Source organism: Salvelinus alpinus, chromosome 3, assembly GCF_045679555.1.
Source record: "Salvelinus alpinus chromosome 3, SLU_Salpinus.1, whole genome shotgun sequence".
Classification (NCBI taxonomy): Eukaryota; Metazoa; Chordata; class Actinopteri; order Salmoniformes; family Salmonidae; genus Salvelinus; species Salvelinus alpinus.
This window is the reverse complement of record NC_092088.1, coordinates 31,909,613-31,929,268: the sequence shown is the minus strand read 5'-3', so window position 1 is coordinate 31,929,268 and position 19,656 is coordinate 31,909,613. Positions and strand designations below refer to the sequence as shown.

The following is a 19,656-nucleotide window of genomic DNA, read 5'->3' as shown; positions in this document are numbered from 1 at the left end:
AGTGGTAATACATTGGCCAATAGCGGTTGCAATTGAGATCAGCTTTGCTTTGTGATCTTAGCGCGTATTGATGGTTTAATGAGAGATCATCCTGCGGTGATATGGTGACCAATGCTGGTTGCAATAGGCCCTTAAGAACTTATTAAATGTATTATAACGGAAAGGAAAGTATAATATACAATGAATGATCACAATTAGTTGTACAGTCGTGGCCAAAAGTTTTGAGAATGACACAAATATGAATTTCCACAAAGTTTGCTGCTTCATTGTCTTTAGATATTTTTGTCAGATGTTACTATGGAATACTGAAGTATAATTACAAGCATTTCATATGTGTCAAAGGCTTTTATTGACAATTACATGAAGTTGATGCGAAGAGTCAATATTTGCAGTGTTGACCCTTCTTTTTCAAGACCTCTGCAATCCACCCTGGCATGCTGTCAATTAACTTCTGGGCCACATCCTGACTGATGGCAGCCCATTCTTGCATAATCAATGCTTGGGAGTTTGTCAGAATTTGTGGGTTTTTGTTTGTCCACCCGCCTCTTGAGGATTGACCACAAGTTCTCAATGGGAGTTTCCTGGCCATGGACCCAAAATATCAATGTTCCTGGATGGTTGGGAGAAGTTGCTCTCAGAGGATGTGTTGGTACCATTCTTTATTCATGGCTGTGTTCTTAGGCAAAATTGTGAGTGAGCCCACTCCCTTGGCAGAGAAGCAACCCCACACATGAATGGTCTCATGATGCTTTACTGTTGGCATGACACAGGACTGATGTTAGCGCTCACCTTGTCTTCTCCGGATAAGCTTTTCCCGGATGCCCCAAACAAAGGGGATTCATCAGAGAAAATGACTTTACCCCAGTCCTCAGCAGTCCAATCCCTGTACCTTTTGCAGAATATCAGTCTGTTCCTGATGTTTTTCCTGGAGAGAAGTGGCATCTTTGCTGCCCTACTTGACACCAGGCCATCCTCCAAAAGTATTTGCCTCACTGTGCGTGCAGATCCACTCACACCTGCCTGCTGCCATTGCTGAGCAAGCTCTGTACTGGTGGTGCCCCGATCTTGCAGCTGAATCAACTTTAGGAGACGGTCCTGGCGCTTGCTGGACTTTCTTGGGCGCCCTGAAGCCTTCTTCACAATAATTGAACCGCTCTCCTTGAAGTTCTTGATGATCCGATAAATGGTTGCTTTTTTTGCACCACCAGGTGCAATCTTTCTGGCAGCATTATCCTTGCCTGTGAAGCCCTTTTTGTGCAAAGCAATGATGACGGCACATGTTTCCTTGCAGGTAACCATGGTTGACAGAGGAAGAACAATGATTCCAAACACCACCCTCCTTTTGAAGCTTCCAGTCTGTTATTCGAACTCAATCAGCATGACAGAGTGATCTCCAGCCTTGTCCTCGTCAACACTCACACCTGTGTTAACGAGATAATCACTGACATGATGTCAGCTGGTCCTTTTGTGGCAGGGCTGAAATGCAGTGGAAATGTTTTTTTGGGATTCAGTGAATTTGCATGGCAAAGAGGGACTTTGCAATTAATTGCAATTCATCTGATCACTCTTCATAACATTCTGGAGTATATGAAAATTGCCATCATACAAACTGAGGCAGCAGACTTTGTGAAAATTAATATTTGTGTCATTTTCAAAACTTTTGGCCACGACTGTACAGTACAGTAATTACAGGGATAACAAATTCTCTCTTTCACCCTTTCTTTCTCACATTCTTCCCCTCTCTCTCTGTCCCTCACCACACAATAATTCAATTTATTTCAATTCAGTAGACTTAATTGATATGGCAACAAGTTAAACTTACATTGACAAAGTAAACATATAACAATATGGTCTCTATCTCAGGTTACCTCAACGTGCTGGTAAACAGTCATTGGAGGAGCCACTGGTGTCTGATAAAAAATGGGCAGCTGTGGTTTTACCAGGACAAGGGCAAGACTAAAGTGTCCCAGCAGCCTGTGCCTCTGGAGGGATGCATGGTCTTGCCAGACCCCAGCCCTGAGCACCTCTACTCCTTCCGGATCCAGATGGATGGGGCACAGCTAGCCACACTAGAGGTAGGAGGGGGAGGTAGGCAGGCCTGGGGGAAGGTAGGCGCTATAGAAAGAAAGTAGAGACTAGTACTTTATTGATCCGATCTTGGGAAATTGTTGTATCAGTTATCACCATAAAAAAGGCCCGTATCAATGAAAACGCATAATCAAAAACACATACTAACTCGCATACGTCATTGCATGTTAAATAGCAAATTACAACACAAACACACATCTTTAGCCTTGACACTGGTTATTGCATGTTGTACCATTCCATATAAGCATTAATTATACGGAAATCAGTCATCAAGAAAGCTCTTGTAAAAGCCCTTTACTAAGTCCCTAGTGCAGGAGCTGACCTCATATGAGAACCTGGCCCCTGTCCCTCTCTGAAATACTTACTGAGAACAGTCCCCATTCTGGAAACGCATGCACGCCACGCACACACCAACCCCACCCGCCAGACACACGGCGCCTAGTGCAAAAAACACATACTAGCATTCCTAACACTGAGACTGTGCTGATGGTACAGTGCTCCTCCAAAGAACACTAAACACTTCAATTGTACTGTCTGACACACACTACAAATTCTGGCCCAGAGGAGTAAAGGGGAAGTGTGTGTGGGTTGGTTCTTCTATCCTTGTTGGGACTTAAAATCCCCCAAAATCCCCACAAGGATAGTAAAACAAGGACAATTCTCCCTCGTGGGGACATCACCCGTGTCCCCATGAGGACACAGGCTATTTTAAGCTTAAGGGTTAGGTTAAGGGAGAGGGGTTAGGGAAAATAGGATTTTGAATGGAAATACATTCTAGGTCCCCACAAGGATAGAAGAACATGACACGCGTGTGCGTGCGTGTGTGTGTAGGGGAGGTAGTGGATGTACTGGGATTTGTGAGCAAGAGGAACTCCTCTTTTTTTATTTAAGCTTCAGCACCACCCTGCTTTGGGGCTCCCAAGTGGCGCGGCGGTCTAAGGCACTGCATCTCAGTGCTAGTGGCGTCACTACAGACCCTGGTTTCATTCCAGGCTGTATCACAACCGGCCGTGATTGGGAGTCCCATAGGGCGGTGCACAATTGGCCCAGCGTTGTCCGGGTTAAGGTTTGGCCGGGGTAGGCCCGTCATTGTAAATAAGAATTTGTTCTTAACTGACTTGCCTAGTTAAATAAAGGTTAAATAAAAAAATAGTGCTGTTATGGTCAATGAAATTCCTTTTTTAGTTTTATTTAATGGACTTTAAAAACTAAAATGAAAAAAATGTGCTGCAGAAAATTGATAATCAACTCATTTCCTGTGGAGGGATATTTTTTTTTTAGGGTGATCTTCAGACTAAAGCCTTGACATAACTGCCACCTGTTGGTTCATCTACGTAATAGGCAACTTGATTTTTATGTTATAATCAAGGCTGTGTTTTCAAAATGCTCTCCGCTTCTCTCCTCTTTCCCGTCCTCTCCCTCTCCTCTTCTGTCCTTACCGCACCCATCTCTTCTCTCCTCTGCCCTTGTTCTCTCCTCTATGCCGCTTTCCACTCCCAGGCCAAGTCGTCAGCTGATATGGGTCACTGGCTGGGTCTTCTGCTATCTCAGACTGGGACTAAGACAGACCCTGAAGAACTCACCTATGACTATGTCAACTCTGAGAGGATCTCCAGCATAGTCAATGCAGCCAAGACCTCCTTGTAGTTAGTTAATTCATCACAGTGTTTGTGTGTGTGTGTGTGTGTGTGTGTGTGTGTGTGTGTGTGTGTGTGTGTGTGTGTGTGTGTGTGTGTGTGTGTGTGTGTGTGTGTGTGTGTGTGTGTGTGTGTGTGTGTGTGTGTGTGTGTAGCTGTACAGGACTGTGTGTGAGAGAGAGCTTATACAGTAATATGTGTGTGTATTCTTCAGTCTGATGCAGGGGAGGTACTCAGAGCCTAGCACCTACAAAGACAGCCTTTCCTCGGCCCCCCATGGTTCAGATGACATTTATGACGATGTGGCTTCTATAGAGGGCGAACTAGAGGTGAGCTCACCGCATCAATACAACAACAAATTCAAGAGTATTAATTCAGCCACGTACACCACTGATGGCGGTGTTCCCATTTACCCATTTGACACAACAGCACAATGTCTGCACAGAAAAGGTCACACAGCGTTCGTTGAGACACACAGCACAATGGTTGCGTAAACATTTGTATGCAGACAAACTCACCATTGTATGACAGAAATATCTGTGTCCAATGTGTTGTACATCAGTTGTATAACCTGAGTGTGTATGGGATGTGTATAACCTGAGTGTGTATGGGGTGTGTATAACCTGAGTGTGTATGCGGTGTGTATAACCTGAGTGTGTATAACTGAGTGTGTATGGGGTGTGTATAACTGAGTGTGTATGGGGTGTGTATAACTGAGTGTGTATGGGGTGTGTATAACTGAGTGTGTATGGGGTGTGTATAACTGAGTGTGTATGGGGTGTGTATAACTGAGTGTGTATGGGGTGTGTATACCTGAGTGTGTATGGGGTGTGTATAACCTGAGTGTGTATGGGGTGTGTATAACCTGAGTGTGTATGGGGTGTGTATAACCTGAGTGTGTATGGGGTGTGTATAACCTGAGTGTGTATGGGGTGTGTATAACCTGAGTGTGTATGGGGTGTGTATAACTGAGTGTGTATGGGGTGTGTATACCTGAGTGTCTATGGGGTGTGTATACCTGAGTGTCTATGGGGTGTGTATACCTGAATGTCTATGGGGTGTGTATACCTGAGTGTGTATGGGGTGTGTATAACCTGAGTGTCTATGGGGTGTGTATAACCTGAGTGTCTATGGGGTGTGTATACCTGAGTGTGTATGGGGTGTGTATACCTGAGTGTGTATGGGGTGTGTATAACCTGAGTGTGTATGGGGTGTGTATACCTGAGTGTGTATGGGGTGTGTATACCTGAGTGTGTATGGGGTGTGTATACCTGAGTGTGTATGGGGTGTGTATACCTGAGTGTGTATGGGGTGTGTATACCTGAGTGTGTATGGGGTGTGTATAACCTGAGTGTGTATGGGGTGTGTATAACCTGAGTGTGTATGGGGTGTGTATAACCTGAGTGTGTATGGGGTGTGTATAACCTGAGTGTGTATGGGGTGTGTATAACTGAGTGTGTATGGGGTGTGTATAACTGAGTGTGTATGGGGTGTGTATAACCTGAGTGTGTATGGGGTGTGTATAACCTGAGTGTGTATGGGGTGTGTATAACTGAGTGTGTATGGGGTGTGTATACCTGGGTGTGTATGGGGTGTGTATAACTGAGTGTGTATGGCTTCTTGCTCTTTCAGGTTGTACTCTAGTTTGGAGTGCAGAGAGCTAATGGAAACATAATGTATCTCTGAGTGTGTTGATACGTGCTACATTTGCTCACTGCAAATTGGCCAGTGTTAACTAGTGTCGATTTTTCAGTTGAACATTTCTAGTGTTGATTCAAATCAAATGTTATTAGTCACATGCTCTGAATACAACAGGTGTAGACCTTAGAGTGAAATGCTTACTTATGGGCCCCTAACCAACAATGCAGTTTTTTTTTTTAACGGATCAAGAATAAGAAATTAAAGTAACAAGTAATTAAAGAGCAGCAGTAAAATAACAATAGCGAGACTATATACAGGGGGGTACCAGTACAGAGTCAATGTGCGGGGTCACCGGTTAGTTGAGGTAATATGTACATGTTGGTAGAGTTATTAAAGTGGCTATGCATAGATGATAACAACAGAGAGTAGCAGTGGTGTAAAAGAAGGAGGGGCGGGGGGGCAATGCAAATAGTCTGGGTAGCCATTTTATTAGGTGTTCAGGAGTCTTATGGCTTGGTGGTAGAAGCTGTTTAGAAGCCTCTTGGACCTAGACTTTGCGCTCCGGTACCGCTTGCTGTGCGGTAGCAGAGAAAACAGTCTATGACTAGGGTGGCTGGAGTCTTTGACAATTTTTAGGGCCTTCCTCTGACACCGCCTAGTATAGAGGTCCTGGATGGCAGGAAGCTTGGCCCCAGTGATGTACTGGGCCGTTCGCACTACCCTCTGTAGTGTCTTGCGGTCGGAGGCCGTGCAGTTGCCATACCAAAACCACGGCCATCATTATCATATTTCCCAGCATGCTCTTTTGCTGGTTGATTTTTAGAACAGTTTATTTCAATATTTATGTTTTTGCATGATTGATGAATTAATAGGCTATTGTTTGCGAACTGCATCAGCCACCCAAACGATTCGTTCTCAAGTTTGAGTGTTGAGCAGAGACAGACTGAGTATGTTTTGGTTCTACAAAGCAGTGTCCATCGATAACATTCAATACTAAATTGATTGCTTTCATTCTTGGACCATACGATCATTTATCAGTTCTAAACGAGTATTTTTCTTCTTTGTGCTGCACATGATAGACGGTGGCGGAGCATGTCTCCGGAGTAGCGCGTATTAATCCTGCTGTAGAATTCATTGCGGCAAGCAGGTCAAACGAACTATTAAAATGAACGGGTCACTAAGAAAAATGTATCATGACTCTCGAGTCAGTAAAAGGAGTTGTTCAAAAATAACGAATTGTTCACAATCTGCATATCACTAATATCTTAGTCTTCCCAACCTGGAAGTCATTCTGAATGCAAGTTGCGGGTGAAATTAAATTCAAAATGTTGGATATCCCCACTCTGGTTGGATTCCAATAGGAATTACACATCACTTTGTAAGTCATTATAATGTGCGTTTCAGGCCTGAAAACCATTAGTTTCAGGCCACTGTATTAGGGTAAAACTCAGCCCTCAGAATCAAATCAAATCAACGTTTATTTGTCATGTGCGCCGAATACAACAGGATACAACCTTACAGTGAAATGCTTACTTACCAATTGTGCAAAAAAGGTATTAGGTGAACAATAGGTAAGTAAAGAAATAAAACAACAGCAAAAAGACAGGCTATATACAGTAGCGAGGCTACATACAGACACCAGTTAGTCAGGGTGATTGAGGTATTATGTACATGTAGATATGGTTAAAGTGACTATGCATATATGATGAAGAGAGAGTAGCGTAAAATAGAGGTTGGCGGATAGCGGGACACAATGCAGATAGCCCGGTTAGCCAATTTGCGGGAGCACTGGGTTGTCGGCCCAATTGAGGTAGTATGTACATGAATGTATAGTTAAAGTCACTATGCATATATGATAAACAGAGAGTAGCAGCAGCGTAAAAAGAGGGGTTGGGGGGGCACACAATGCAAATAGTCCAGGTAGCCATTTGATTACCTGTTCAGGAGTCTTATGGCTTGGGGGTAAATGCTGTTGAGAAGCCTTTTTGTCCTAGACTTGGCCCTCCGGTACCGCTTGCCATGCGGTAGTAGAGAGAACAGTCTATGACTGGGTTGGCTGGGGTGTTTGACAATTATTAGGGCCTTCCTCTGACACCGCCTGGTGTAGAGGTCCTGGATGGCAGGCAGCTTAGCCCCAGTGATGTACTGGGCCGTTCGCACTACACTCTGTAGTGCCTTGCGGTTAGAGGCCGAGCAATTGCTGTACCAGGCAGTGATGCAACCAGTCAGGATGCTCTCGATGTTGCAGCTGTAGAACCTTTTGAGGATCTCAGGACCCATGCCAAATCTTTTTGAGGGGGAATAGGCTTTGCCGTGCCCTCTTCACAAAATCAGGCCTTATTATATATTTGTTGAATTCTGTTAAATAATTTAATTTGAATGATAAAATATTCACTTAGGATTTCAGTTGGTGAAAGCCACTGTACTGAAAACAGATGAATGCAACAGTCATGGGTGGTAACTCTACAATTCACTCGAAAGGCAAGGCACTCTGGGAAATAAAGCTTACACTAAGTGTTTTAATTTCACACTGAAAAGTGTAGACCAGTATAGACACTGGGCCAGTGTTAAATTTAAAGGAAAATTTCACTTCTGCTCTTTCTCTGTGTTCATTAATATGTTTTTAACATATGTCTCAAAAAAATTGCTAATTTACAAATACAAGCATTTCTGCATCTCACCAGTAGAAACAGGCCATCTATACTGAACAAAAATATAAACGCAACATGCAACAATTTCAATGATTTTTCTGAGTTACAGTTCATGTAAGGAAATCAGTCAATTGAAATAAATTCAGCAGGCTCTAATCTATGGATTTCACATGACTGGGGAGTAGCGAAGCCATGTGTGGGCTTTGGAGGGCATAGGCCCACCCACTGGAGAGCCAGGCCCAGCCAATCAGAATGAGTTTTTCCCCACAAAAGGGCTTTATTACAGACAGAAATACTCCTCAGTTTCATCAGCTGTGCGGGTGGCTGGTCTCAGACGATCCAGCAGGTGAATAAGCCGGATGTGGAGGTCCTGGGCTGGCGTGGTTACATGTGGTCTGCATTTGTGAGGCTGGTTGGACTCACTGCCAAATTCTCGGCTTATGGTAGAGAAATTAACATAAAATTATCTGGCAACAGCTCTGGTGGACATTCCTGCAGTCAGCATGCCAATTGCATGCTCCCTTAACTTGAGACAGCTGTGGTATTGTGTTGTGTGACAAAACTGTACATTTTAGAGTGGGCTTTTATTTTCCACAGCACAAGGTGCACCTGTGTAATGATCATGCTGTTTGATCAGCTTCTTGATATGCCACACCTGTCAGGTGGATTATCTTGGCAAAGGAGAAATGCTCACTAACAGGAAAGTAAACAAATTTGTGCACAAAATTTGAGAGAATTAAGCTTTTTGTGCGTATTGAACATATCTGGGATCTTTTATTTCAGCTCATGAAACATGGGACCAACACTTTACATGTTGCATTCATATATATATATATTTAATTATCTTTCTGGTTGTAAGCGAACCACAATATCCAGTTCATAGCAATTTCAGGACATAGTGTCGCCTCTGTCTAGGTGGATCCAGTTGAGAATGGGTGTCAACAGGTAGCAAACGTTACTCACTGTACCAGCCACTCGTTCATAGAACATCAGATTGCGAATAACAATTTTTTTTGTGTGTATGTCGACAATAAGCAGGTAACAGATCAAATTTGACTCCAGCACCCTGCGCTTGCTTGTAGTTTGCACATTCAGGTACTGAGCACCACAACATGACTAGACTTTACAGGAGATATTCCTCGGAGCCGACAGTGGCTGGCAGCAATAAAGAACCCTGCCTATGATGTGAATACTCCTGTGGCGAAATATCCAAATCTCCGTGTTTGTAGCCAGCACTTTCAGCCAGAGGATTTCGAAATGGACATGAAGTTTCAACTGATGGGGTTGCCAGGTCGTCGAATGTTGAAAAGTGAAGAAGCTATTCCGTCGATTTTTATCTTCACTTCAAAGAGGAAGGCATCCGATCACCCAACATCAGCGCAGAAAAGAAGTCGACCAGAGGTAATGTAGCTAACTAGCTAGGAAACTATAACGTTATTTGTTTATCTAAAAAACAAATAAAAAATCTAGCTAGCAAGATGTTATAATAAGCTGGCTAGCCATTCCAACGCAAATCAATGCAATTAGCCAGCTGCTATCTGTCAATGGGATTTGTAACTTTGCAATCTAGCGTTAGCTATGTTAGGATACGTTAACTACAGCCTACCGGACCGTATCTAACCGTTAGCTAGTTAACTTCTGCAGGGGCTAATGTGACTGGCCTATGTGTTCTATTTACAGAGTCCAATCCCATCAACATCTGCAGCACATCAACATCAAGCTCAGCACCAGGAACTAGTAGTGTAAGTCACCTTTGCTAAATCTTTCCATTATGACCAAATAAATTACTAGAGCTAGGCATTAACATGGTCTGTCTTATCATAGTTGGTGTGTTTTATATATAGGCTACAACTTCTACTATAGTTTTCTCTGTATTATGGAGGCTTAGTTGATTGTTTATGCAAAGCTTGAAGTCTAAATCGAAGAAAAATAGAGGTATTAGTAAGGAGGAGATGGTGTGGGGTGACTGACTGGTGTCTTTTGGGGGTGGGTATTGTGTATGAAGGTTAGTATGCATGATCTATTGACACGAGGGGGGTGGGAGGATATAGTACATTGTTTGAGTGTGTATTGATGGGTACAAAGTAGTAAAATGTTGGCTAATCACTGACTAGTGTGTGTCCTACATACTAATCTTGCTGCTGCTGATAAAGACCTTGACACCAGCTTTAGTAGTACAGATCCTGTAGACCCATTGGATGAAAGCTTTCAGTCGGGAACATCCTCTGACTCAGAAGAAGAAGAAAAGACTGCACGGGACTGGCAAGAGCCAAAGTGTATAGTCTGAGTCCAAGGTCATGAAGCTCATGAAGTTCTGCCAGACATGTGGATAGCCAATCATCTACAGCCATTTCATATGTTGGGGCTATGATGAAGGTGAAGTGGGACTGTAATGGCAGACACACAGGGACAAGGACCTCCTGTCCTGATATTGGGGAAATGGCAGAGGTTAATCTTCTCACAGCTGCATCTGTGATGTTTTCAGGAGGCACTTACACCGAGCTGCAGGACTGGGCTCAGACCACGAACCTGAAGCTGTTTGGCAGCACCACCTTCTATCCGATTCAGAATATCTACCTGTTTCCAGTCATAAATGCAGAGTATGGGGAAGGAAGAAACACTATTTTGGCAAGACTGTTCCTGGATGGTGTTGGAGCACAGCTGTCTGGTGATGCATGCCGCGACAGTCTGGGCTACAGCACTATCTTTGCATTGCTATTTAACATGCACTGCCTTATGTGTGTTAGTGTGTGTTTTTTATCACGTGTTTTCATTGATACGGGTCTTGTCTTTGTCATTTTTAGGGTGATAAGTGATACAACAATTCCCCAAGTCGGGATCAATATAGTACTATTCTCTACTCTCTCGCTATAGCGCCAAATACACCACCTATTGCCTGACTACCGATGACGTCAGCGAGATTGTGCAGAGTGAACTAATACAGGTACAGTACAATGAATACAGTTTACAGTATGATGGTCAATGGCATGTTGTGTTATCGCACCTAGTGACTGGCTGTAAATCTGTGTTACTTTTGCCCGTTATAGGTCCCGGAGGCACCCAGTTCTGTTGCGACGGAGGTAGTAATTGGCTTCAAGCGAGCTCTGACAAAGCTGGTGGACAACATGGGTCTCACAGTGGATGGGGTCACAATCTATACTCAAGATGAGGGATCTCTTCTCTGACGTCTAACAAGAGCTTGATGTGTCGCATACAGTGAAAGATTAGCACTGCAGAACCCAATCTTGAACAAGATGGGTTCCATTATGTCTGCCGAAAACCAAACACTGCTTTCCACAGTAAGAACCTCATACCAACAGTCAAGCGTGGTGGTTTGGGGATGCTTTGCTGCCTCAGGACCTGGACGACTTGCCTTAATAGAAGGAACAACGAATTCTGCTCTGTATGAGAGAATTTTACAGGAGAATGTCAGGCCATCAGTCTGAGCTGAAGCTGAATCGCAGCTGGGTCATGCAGCAAGACGACGATCAAAAACACACAATCAAGTCTCCATGAAAATGGTTAAAAAGCAAGCAAAACATTTAGAGTTTTGGAATCGCCTAGTCGAAGTCCAGACCCAATCCCAATTGAGATGTTGTGGCAGGACTTGAAACGAGCAGTTCACGCTTGAAAACCCATAAATGTTGCTGAGTTAAAGCAGTTCTGCATGCAAGAGTGGGCCAAAATTCCTCCTCAGCGATGTGAGAGACTGATCAACAACTACAGGAAGTATTTGGTTGCAGTCATTGCAGCTAAAGGTGGCACAACCAGTTATTGAGTGTAAGTGTGCACTTACTTTTTCACACAGGGGAATTGGGTGTTCCATAACTTTGTTAATTAAATAAATAAGTATAATACATTTTTGTTATTTGTAAACTCAGGTTCCTTTTATCTAATATTAGGTTTTGGTTGAGGATCTAATAACGTTCAGTATTTTTTTTTTTATTGCAAAAATTGAGAAAATCAGAAAGGGCTGATTAGTTTGTTGTATAAAAACATCTTTCAAACAGGTATCCAAAATAAACATCTGCTGAAGGCCAAGAAGCGAGGAAATGAGATGTTTTGGTGTTCAGCATGGTGTAATGGTGACCCTGAGGTAAATTAAATGGAGAGAACCCGCACACTCCGTAAGTTGTGTTTCTTGTTCACTGTAATGTGCTGTCATTCTCACCCCAAATCTGATCGACATGCGTTGGTCCAGGAGACACCTAGCACTTGTACTGGTGCATGCCCTGTACTGATGATATCCAAAAGCAGATATATGTCGTCTGTCTTTGAAGGAGCTGAAGCGTATGTGGGCCTCCGTTCTCAAGGACATCTGTGAGGTACACGGCTGGACACGGGGTGGGGGGGGGGGGGGGGGAGAAGTACACTGTCAACACCCTGACCTCAGTTGTGTTTGATGACCTCTGCAATTGTGTTGGACAACATTTGAAAACTGATCTCGAACAAATGACCAGATTCAAACATACAGTTTAGTAGTCATCAATAACAGCATAACGTTTTTATATTTTCAGTCAGAAAAGCCAAAAATACTTAGTCTACTCTGTTTTGTCTTTATAAACACATAGGCCATCTGGAGGCATTCCACAGTGCTCTCCTAAAGTACTCCCCAAAGCGGGAGCATTTTGGGCTCCTGTGAAATGAAAAAGTGGACACAGAGTGGAAAGCATAATGAGAATGTGGGATGCAAACAAGCCAAAGGTATTTATGAAAGCGAAATTTTGAGAATACAAAATCACCAATAAACAAGCCAGGTCCTCCTCAAACTTTTCACACACTTGAAGTCAGTTCTTTGGCATAGGGGAGAGGGGGTGTTAGTAAACTCTTCTAGCCTATTCACTCTATTGTTGGCAGTGCTTGTCTACTAAACAGCACAACTGAAGGTGCTCATACACAACAATACATGACTAGACTGTCTACAAGTCAAGCCCCCCTCAAACTTTTCAAACCTTCGTTAACAGCCCATCTCAATGCCCCATTATTGCCTCTGAGTGTAACAAAACATACAGTGGCTTGCAAAAGTATTCACCCCCTTGGCATTTTTCCTATTTTGTTGCCTTACAATCTGGGATTTAAATAGATTTTTGGGAGGTTTGTATCATTTGATTTACACAACATGCCTACCACTTTGAAGATGCAAAATATTTTTTATTGTGACGCAAACAAGAAATAAGACACACAAAAAAACAATAAGCCCACCCCAAACTCAATACTGTGTAGAGCCACCTTTTGCAGCAATTACAGCTGCAAGTCTCTTGGGTTATGTCTCTATAAGCTTGGCACATCTAGCCACTGGGATTTTTGCCCATTCTTCAAGGCAAAACTGCTCCAGCTCCTTCAAGTTTGATGGGATCCGCTGGTGTACAGCAATCTTTAAGTCATACCACAGATTCTCAATTGGGTTGAGGTCTGGGCTTTGACTAAGCCATTCCAACATTGTAAATGTTTCCCCTTAAACCACTTGAGTGTTGCTTTAGCAGTATGATTAGGGTCATTGTCCTGCTGGAAGGTGAACCTCCGTCTTAGTCTCAAATCTCTGGAAGACTGAAACAGGTTTCCCTCATTAATTTCCCTGTATTTAGCGCCATCCATCGTTCCTTTAATTCTGACCAGTTTCCCAGTGTCTGCCAATGGAAAAACATCCCCACAGCATGATGCTGCCACCACCATGCTTCACTGTGGGGATGGTGTTCTCAGGGTGATGAGAGGTGTTGTGTTTGCGCCAGACATAGTGTTTTCCTTGATAGCCAAAAGGCTTAATTTTTAGCAAATAAAAAAATTATGTGACTTCTGAAGGTAATTGGTTGCACCAGATCTTATTTAGGGGCTTCATAGCAAAGGGGGTGAATACATATGCACACACCACTTTTCCGTATAAAAAAAAAAAGAAGTCATTTTTTTAGTTTCACTTCGCCAATTTGGACTATTTTGTGTATGTCCGTTACATGAAATCCAAACAGAAATCAATCAATTTAAATTACAGGTTGTAATGCAACAAAATAGGGAAAACATTAATAATTTTGCAAGGCACTCTACCAGTCTAATGTACACATTTTTGTTTACACATGAACATTGTTTATTTTATGGTTACACATCCTCATGATCTGTCTTCATGTCTTTCCAGGAGACTTGCAGTACAAACTAATCTATTGTAAGAGGTCGAAGCAGTGGGTGCTGAAGAAAATGTACTAACTCAGAACCCACAACTTCAGGGAGAGACTTGTCCACCTGGCTGTGGAGCGAAGAAAGGACAAGACAGTGGTCAACAAGCAGCCAATGTCACAGCTCCCCAACATCTCTGCCTACATCGCCACAGCGCCAATGCCTAATAAACTAGCTGCCATTGACCAACACAAGATGAGGTTCACCAACTGAAGAACATTCAGGACACTGCCTGGATCATTCAGCCAACACAACATCCATATTCAATTAGGCTGATATAGTATAATATAGAATGCGTAGTATGCTTACAACTCAAATTAAATTGTATTTGTCCCCTGTAAATGAGGTGTAGACTAATTGTGAAATGCTTACTTACGAGTCCTTTTTCAGACAATGCAGAGGTAGGATAATGATATAAAATAACAAATAAAAATGGTGACACGAAAAATAAATACACAGTGAATAATGAATAGCACAACGAGTAAAAGTAACATGGCTATATACAGGGAGTACCAGTACTGAGTCGATGTGCAGGTGTACGATATAATTGAGGTAGCTATGTACATATAGGTAGGGGTAAAGTAACTAGGCAACAGAATAGATAATAGACAATAGCAGCAGCGTATGTGGTGAGTGTGGCATCAAATTTGATTGGTTACATATACGTGATTAGCAGATGTTATTGCGGGTGTAGTGAAATGTTTGTGCTTTTACCTCCAACAGTGCAGTAACATCTAACAAGTAATATCTAACAAATTACACAACATATACACACAAATCTAAGTAGGAATGAATTAAGACTATATACATATGGACAAATGATGTCAGAGCTGAACGCACTAAGATACAGTAGAATAGTATAGAAAAACAGTATATACATATGAGATGAGTAAAGCAAGATATGTAAGCATTATTAAGTGAATCAGATACTGTAGAATAGTATAGAGAACAGTAACGTGGCCAAAAGTTTTGAGAATGACACAAATATGAATTTCCATAAAGTTTGCTGCTTCAGTGTCTTTAGATATTTTTGTCAGATGTTACTATGGAATACTGAAGTATAATTACAAGCATTTCATGAGTGTCAAAGGCTTTTATTGATAATTACATGAAGTTGATTCAAAGAGTCAATATTGCAGTGTTGACCCTTCTTTTTCAAGACCTCTGCAATCCGCCCTGGCATGCTGTCAATTAACTTCTGGGCCACATCCTGACTGATGGCAGCCCATTCTTGCATAATCAATGCTTGGAGTTTGTCAGAATTTGTGGGTTTTTGTTTGTCCACCCGCCTCTTGAGGATTGACCACAAGTTCTCAATGGGGTTAAGGTCTGGGGAGTTTTCTGGCCATGGACCCAACATATCTATGTTTTGTTCCCTGAGCCACTTAGTTATCATGTTTGCCTTATGGCAAGGTGCTCCATCATGCTGGAAAAGGCATTGTTCGTCACCAAACTGTTCCTGGATGGTTGGGAGAAGTTGCTCCCGGAGAATGTGTTGGTACCATTCTTTATTCATGGCTGTGTTCTTAGGCAAAATTGTGAGTGAGCCCACTCCCTTGGCTGAGAAGCAACCCCACACATGAATGGTCTCAGGATGCTTTACTGTTGGCATGACACAGGACTGATGGTAGCGCTCACCTTGTCTTCTCCGGATAAGCTTTTTCCCGGATGCCCCAAACAATCGGAAAGGGGATTCATCAGAGAAAATGACTTTACCCCAGTCCTCAGCAGTCCAATCCCTGTACCTTTAGCAGAATATCAGTCTGTCCCTGATGGTTTTCCTGGAGAGAAGTGGCATCTTTGCTGCCCTTCTTGACACCAGGCCATCCTCCAAAAGTCTTTGCCTCACTGTGCGTGCAGATGCACACACACCTGCCTGCTGTCATTCCTGAGCAAGCTCTGTACTGGTGGTGCCCCGATCTTGCAGCTGAATCAACTTTAGGAGACGGTCCTGGTGCTTCCTGGGATTTCTTGGGCGCCCTGAAGCCTTCTTCACAACAATTGAACCGCTCTCCTTGAAGTTCTTGATGATCTGATAAATGGTTGATTTTTTTGAACCACCAGGTGCAATCTTACTGGTACCAATATCCTTGCCTGTGAAGCCCTTTTTGTGCAAAGCAATGATGACGGCACATGTTTCCTTGCAGGTAACCATGGTTGACAGAGGAAGAACAATGATTCCAAACACCACCCTCCTTTTGAAGCTTCCAGTCTGTTATTCAAACTCAGCCTTGTCCTCGTCAACACTCACACCTGTGTTAACGAGAGAATCACTGACATGATGTCAGCTGGTCCTTTTGTGGCAGGGCTGAAATGCAGTGGAAATGTTTTTGGGGGATTCAGTTCATTTGCATGGCAAAGAGGGACTTTGCAATTAATTGCAATTCATCTGATCACTCTTCATAACATTCTGGAGTATATGCAAATTGCCATCATACAAACTGAGGTAGCAGACTTTGTGAAAATTAATATTTGTGTCATTCTCAAAACTTTTGGCTCCGACTGTAAATACATGAGAAGAGTAATGCCAGATATGTAAACATTAAGTGACTAAGATACCGTAGAATAGTTTAGAATACAGTATATACATATGAGATGAGTAATGCAAGATATCTAAACATTAATTGACTAGTGTTCCATTATCAACCAGCGTGTTTCTGGGGAAGGGGGTGTATCTGAGCACCATCAGCTAGGACTTGACATTGGTTAATCAAATCTCCCCATTCTTGCTAAATGTTGCATGCCTTCTCAAACAGCTACAACTGTATGCATTCGCACATCAAGTCCTTTCTTGAGTTGGGCTCGGGATGGAACAACAGTTGAACATCTGAGCTTGTGGTTGTTTGTGGGGGTAGGGTGGGGTGTGTGTGTGTACGTACGTACGTACGTACGTACGTACAGTTGAAGTTGGAAGTTTACATACACTTAGCTTGGAGTCATTAAAACTCGTTTTTCAACCACTTCACAAATTTCTTGTTAACAAACTATAGTTTTGGCAAGTCGGTTAGGACCTACTTTGTGCATGACACAAGTCATTTTCCCAACAATTGTTTACAGACAGATTATTTCACTTATAATTCACTGTATCACAATTCCAGTGGGTCAGAAGTTTACATACACTAGGTTGACTGTGCCTTTAAACACCTTGGAAAATTCCAGAAAGTTATGTCATGGCTTTAGAAACTTCTGATAGGCTAATTGACATAATTTGAATCAATTGGAGGTGTACCTGTGGATGTATTTCAAGGCCTACCTTCAAACTCAGTGCCTCTTTACTTGACATCATGGGAAATTCAAAAGAAATCAGAAAAAAATTGTAGACCTCCACAAGGCTGGTTCATCCTTGGGAGCAATTTCCAAATGCCTGAAGGTACCACATTCATCTGTACAAACAATAGTGCGCAAGTATAAACACCATGGGACAACGCAGCCGTCATACCGCTCAGGAAGGAGCCGCGTTCTGTCTCCTAGAGATCAATGTACTTTGGTGCCGAAAAGTGCAAATCAATCCCAGAACAACAGCAAAGGACCTTGTGAAGATAGTGGAGGAAACAGGTACAAAGTATCTATATCCACAGTAAAACGAGTCCTATATCGACATAACCTGAAATTCCGCTGGGCAAGGAAGAAGCCACTGCTCCAAAACCGCCATAAAAAAGCCAGACTACAGTTTGCAACAGCATATGGGGACAAAGATCGTACTTTTTGGAGAAATGTCCTCTGGTCTGATGAAACAAAAATAGAACTGTTTGGCCATGATGACCATCGTTATGTTTGGAGGAAAAAGTGGGAGGCTTGAAGAGCACCATGGTGGCAGCATCATGTTGTGGGGGTGCTTTGCTGCAGGATGAACTGGTGCACTTCACAAAATAGATGGCATCATGAGGAAAGAAAATTATGTGGATATATTGAAGCAACATCTCAAGACATCAGTCAGGAAGTTAAAGCTTGGTCGCAAATGTGTCTTCCAAATGAACAATGACCCCAAGCATACTTCCAAAGTTGTGGCAAAATGGCTTAAGAACAACAAAGTCAAGGTATTGGAGTGGCCATCACAAAGCCCTGACCTCAATCCTATAGAAAATTTGTGGGCAGAACTGAAAAAGCGTGTGCGAGCAAGAAGGCCTACAAACCTGACTCAGTTACACCAGCTCTGTCAGGAGGAATGGGCCAAAATTCACCCAACTTATTGTGGGAAGCTTGTGGAAGGTTACCTGAAACGTTTTGACCCAAGTTAAACAATTTAAAGGCAATGCTACCAAATACTAACTGAGTGCATGTAAACTTCTGACCCACTGGGAAAGTGATGAAAGAAATAAAAGCTCAAATAAATCATTCTCTCTACTATTATTCTGACATTTCACATTCTTAAAATAAAGTGGTGATCCTAACTGACCTAAGACAGGGAATTTTTACTAGGATTAATTGTCAGGAATTGTGAAACACTTCCTGCATACTGCTATGAAAACTCACCTCATTCTCCAGAGCAAATAATCGTTTTATTGGATACAAGCCATGTCTACTTATTTTCTATATTGGCAGACTAATTTACAGTTTTAATGAAACATGGTTACATGCCAACAAATGAAAGTTGAAATGCACCAACTCCCTGCATCATTTGTTTTAGCAGTAATATTGTAGCTAGTTACTTCCAAATACATTTCATGAATTTCACAATGAATTGATGCAGTATTTGAAGTCCTCATGATTGTTTTCTGATGCAGCTTGAATCATTTGGTCACTTGTCATAGACTTGTAAAAAAAAATATTATATAAAAGATTTGATCAAACTCCATTATATACATACTAGCTAGCTCAACTTGCCTAGCTTGACTTGTAGTGGTCCTAGCAAGCCCTGTTATGGCCGAATCAAAAACTTATACTGTACTGAACAACACTGCTTCATGTAAAAATAGAGCTTTTTACAGAAAAAAACTAAAACGTCTCAAGCACTCAATCAGCCATTTTAATTATTTGATCATCTTGGATAGACAGTGCACGGTAACATTGCTCCTGTGAACCTGTAGAAACTAGTACCGCCTCGATTTAGCCTGCCTTTGAGGGTAGGAACACAATTCTAGAAGGAAGAAGGGCTCCCGTGAGGCTGTAGTCTTTACAAAGCCATGTAAAATGTGTCAACCTAGATATGCTGCAATGTTGTGGCAGACAGGAACATCGTTGAGACAAGTCCAATATCTCTATTGAACAAGGATAACCATATCTACTCGCTGCAAAATGATTGTGCAATCGGTGAAACACAAAGGCCACAATAATTGCTACAAAACATGACTCCATTCATTTTAGGATCAATCAATGGCTGACGTCACTGGTTGAACTCTCTCGGCCCCAGAATTTAAAAATGCAACTATGGTGCATAATTATGTCTGAAACACCTCTCATCACTCATAATTATGTAGGGAGCCTGGAAAAGCAGTATCTCAGTGCTGTGTGTACCTCTGTTTCTGCCATGACAG

General features: G+C 42.4%; 1 protein-coding gene and 1 long non-coding RNA gene across 4 annotated transcripts in view; both read left to right on the top strand.

Moving 5' to 3' along the window:
• The window catches only part of afap1l2 (actin filament associated protein 1-like 2), a 157,477-nt gene that overhangs the window by 119,254 nt on the left and 18,567 nt on the right, over positions 1-19,656 (top strand). For 2 of the 3 annotated variants that reach the window (XR_011673920.1, XM_071391065.1), the window contains exons 11-13: positions 1,864-2,075; positions 3,589-3,734; positions 3,940-4,054. Coding sequence is in view for 2 of the 3 variants with exons in the window: in XM_071391065.1 (XP_071247166.1) it covers positions 1,864-2,075; positions 3,589-3,734; positions 3,940-4,054 (473 nt within the window). In the remaining variant the exon portion in view is untranslated. The remainder of the gene's footprint in view (positions 1-1,863; positions 2,076-3,588; positions 3,735-3,939; positions 4,055-19,656) is intronic. The other variant, XM_071391066.1, reaches the window with a different exon arrangement.
• Positions 9,766-19,650, top strand: LOC139569651 (uncharacterized). The gene is made up of 5 exons (XR_011673921.1): positions 9,766-10,961; positions 11,065-11,797; positions 12,028-12,342; positions 12,589-12,721; positions 14,145-19,650. It is a non-coding gene; the product is annotated as an uncharacterized lncRNA (long non-coding RNA).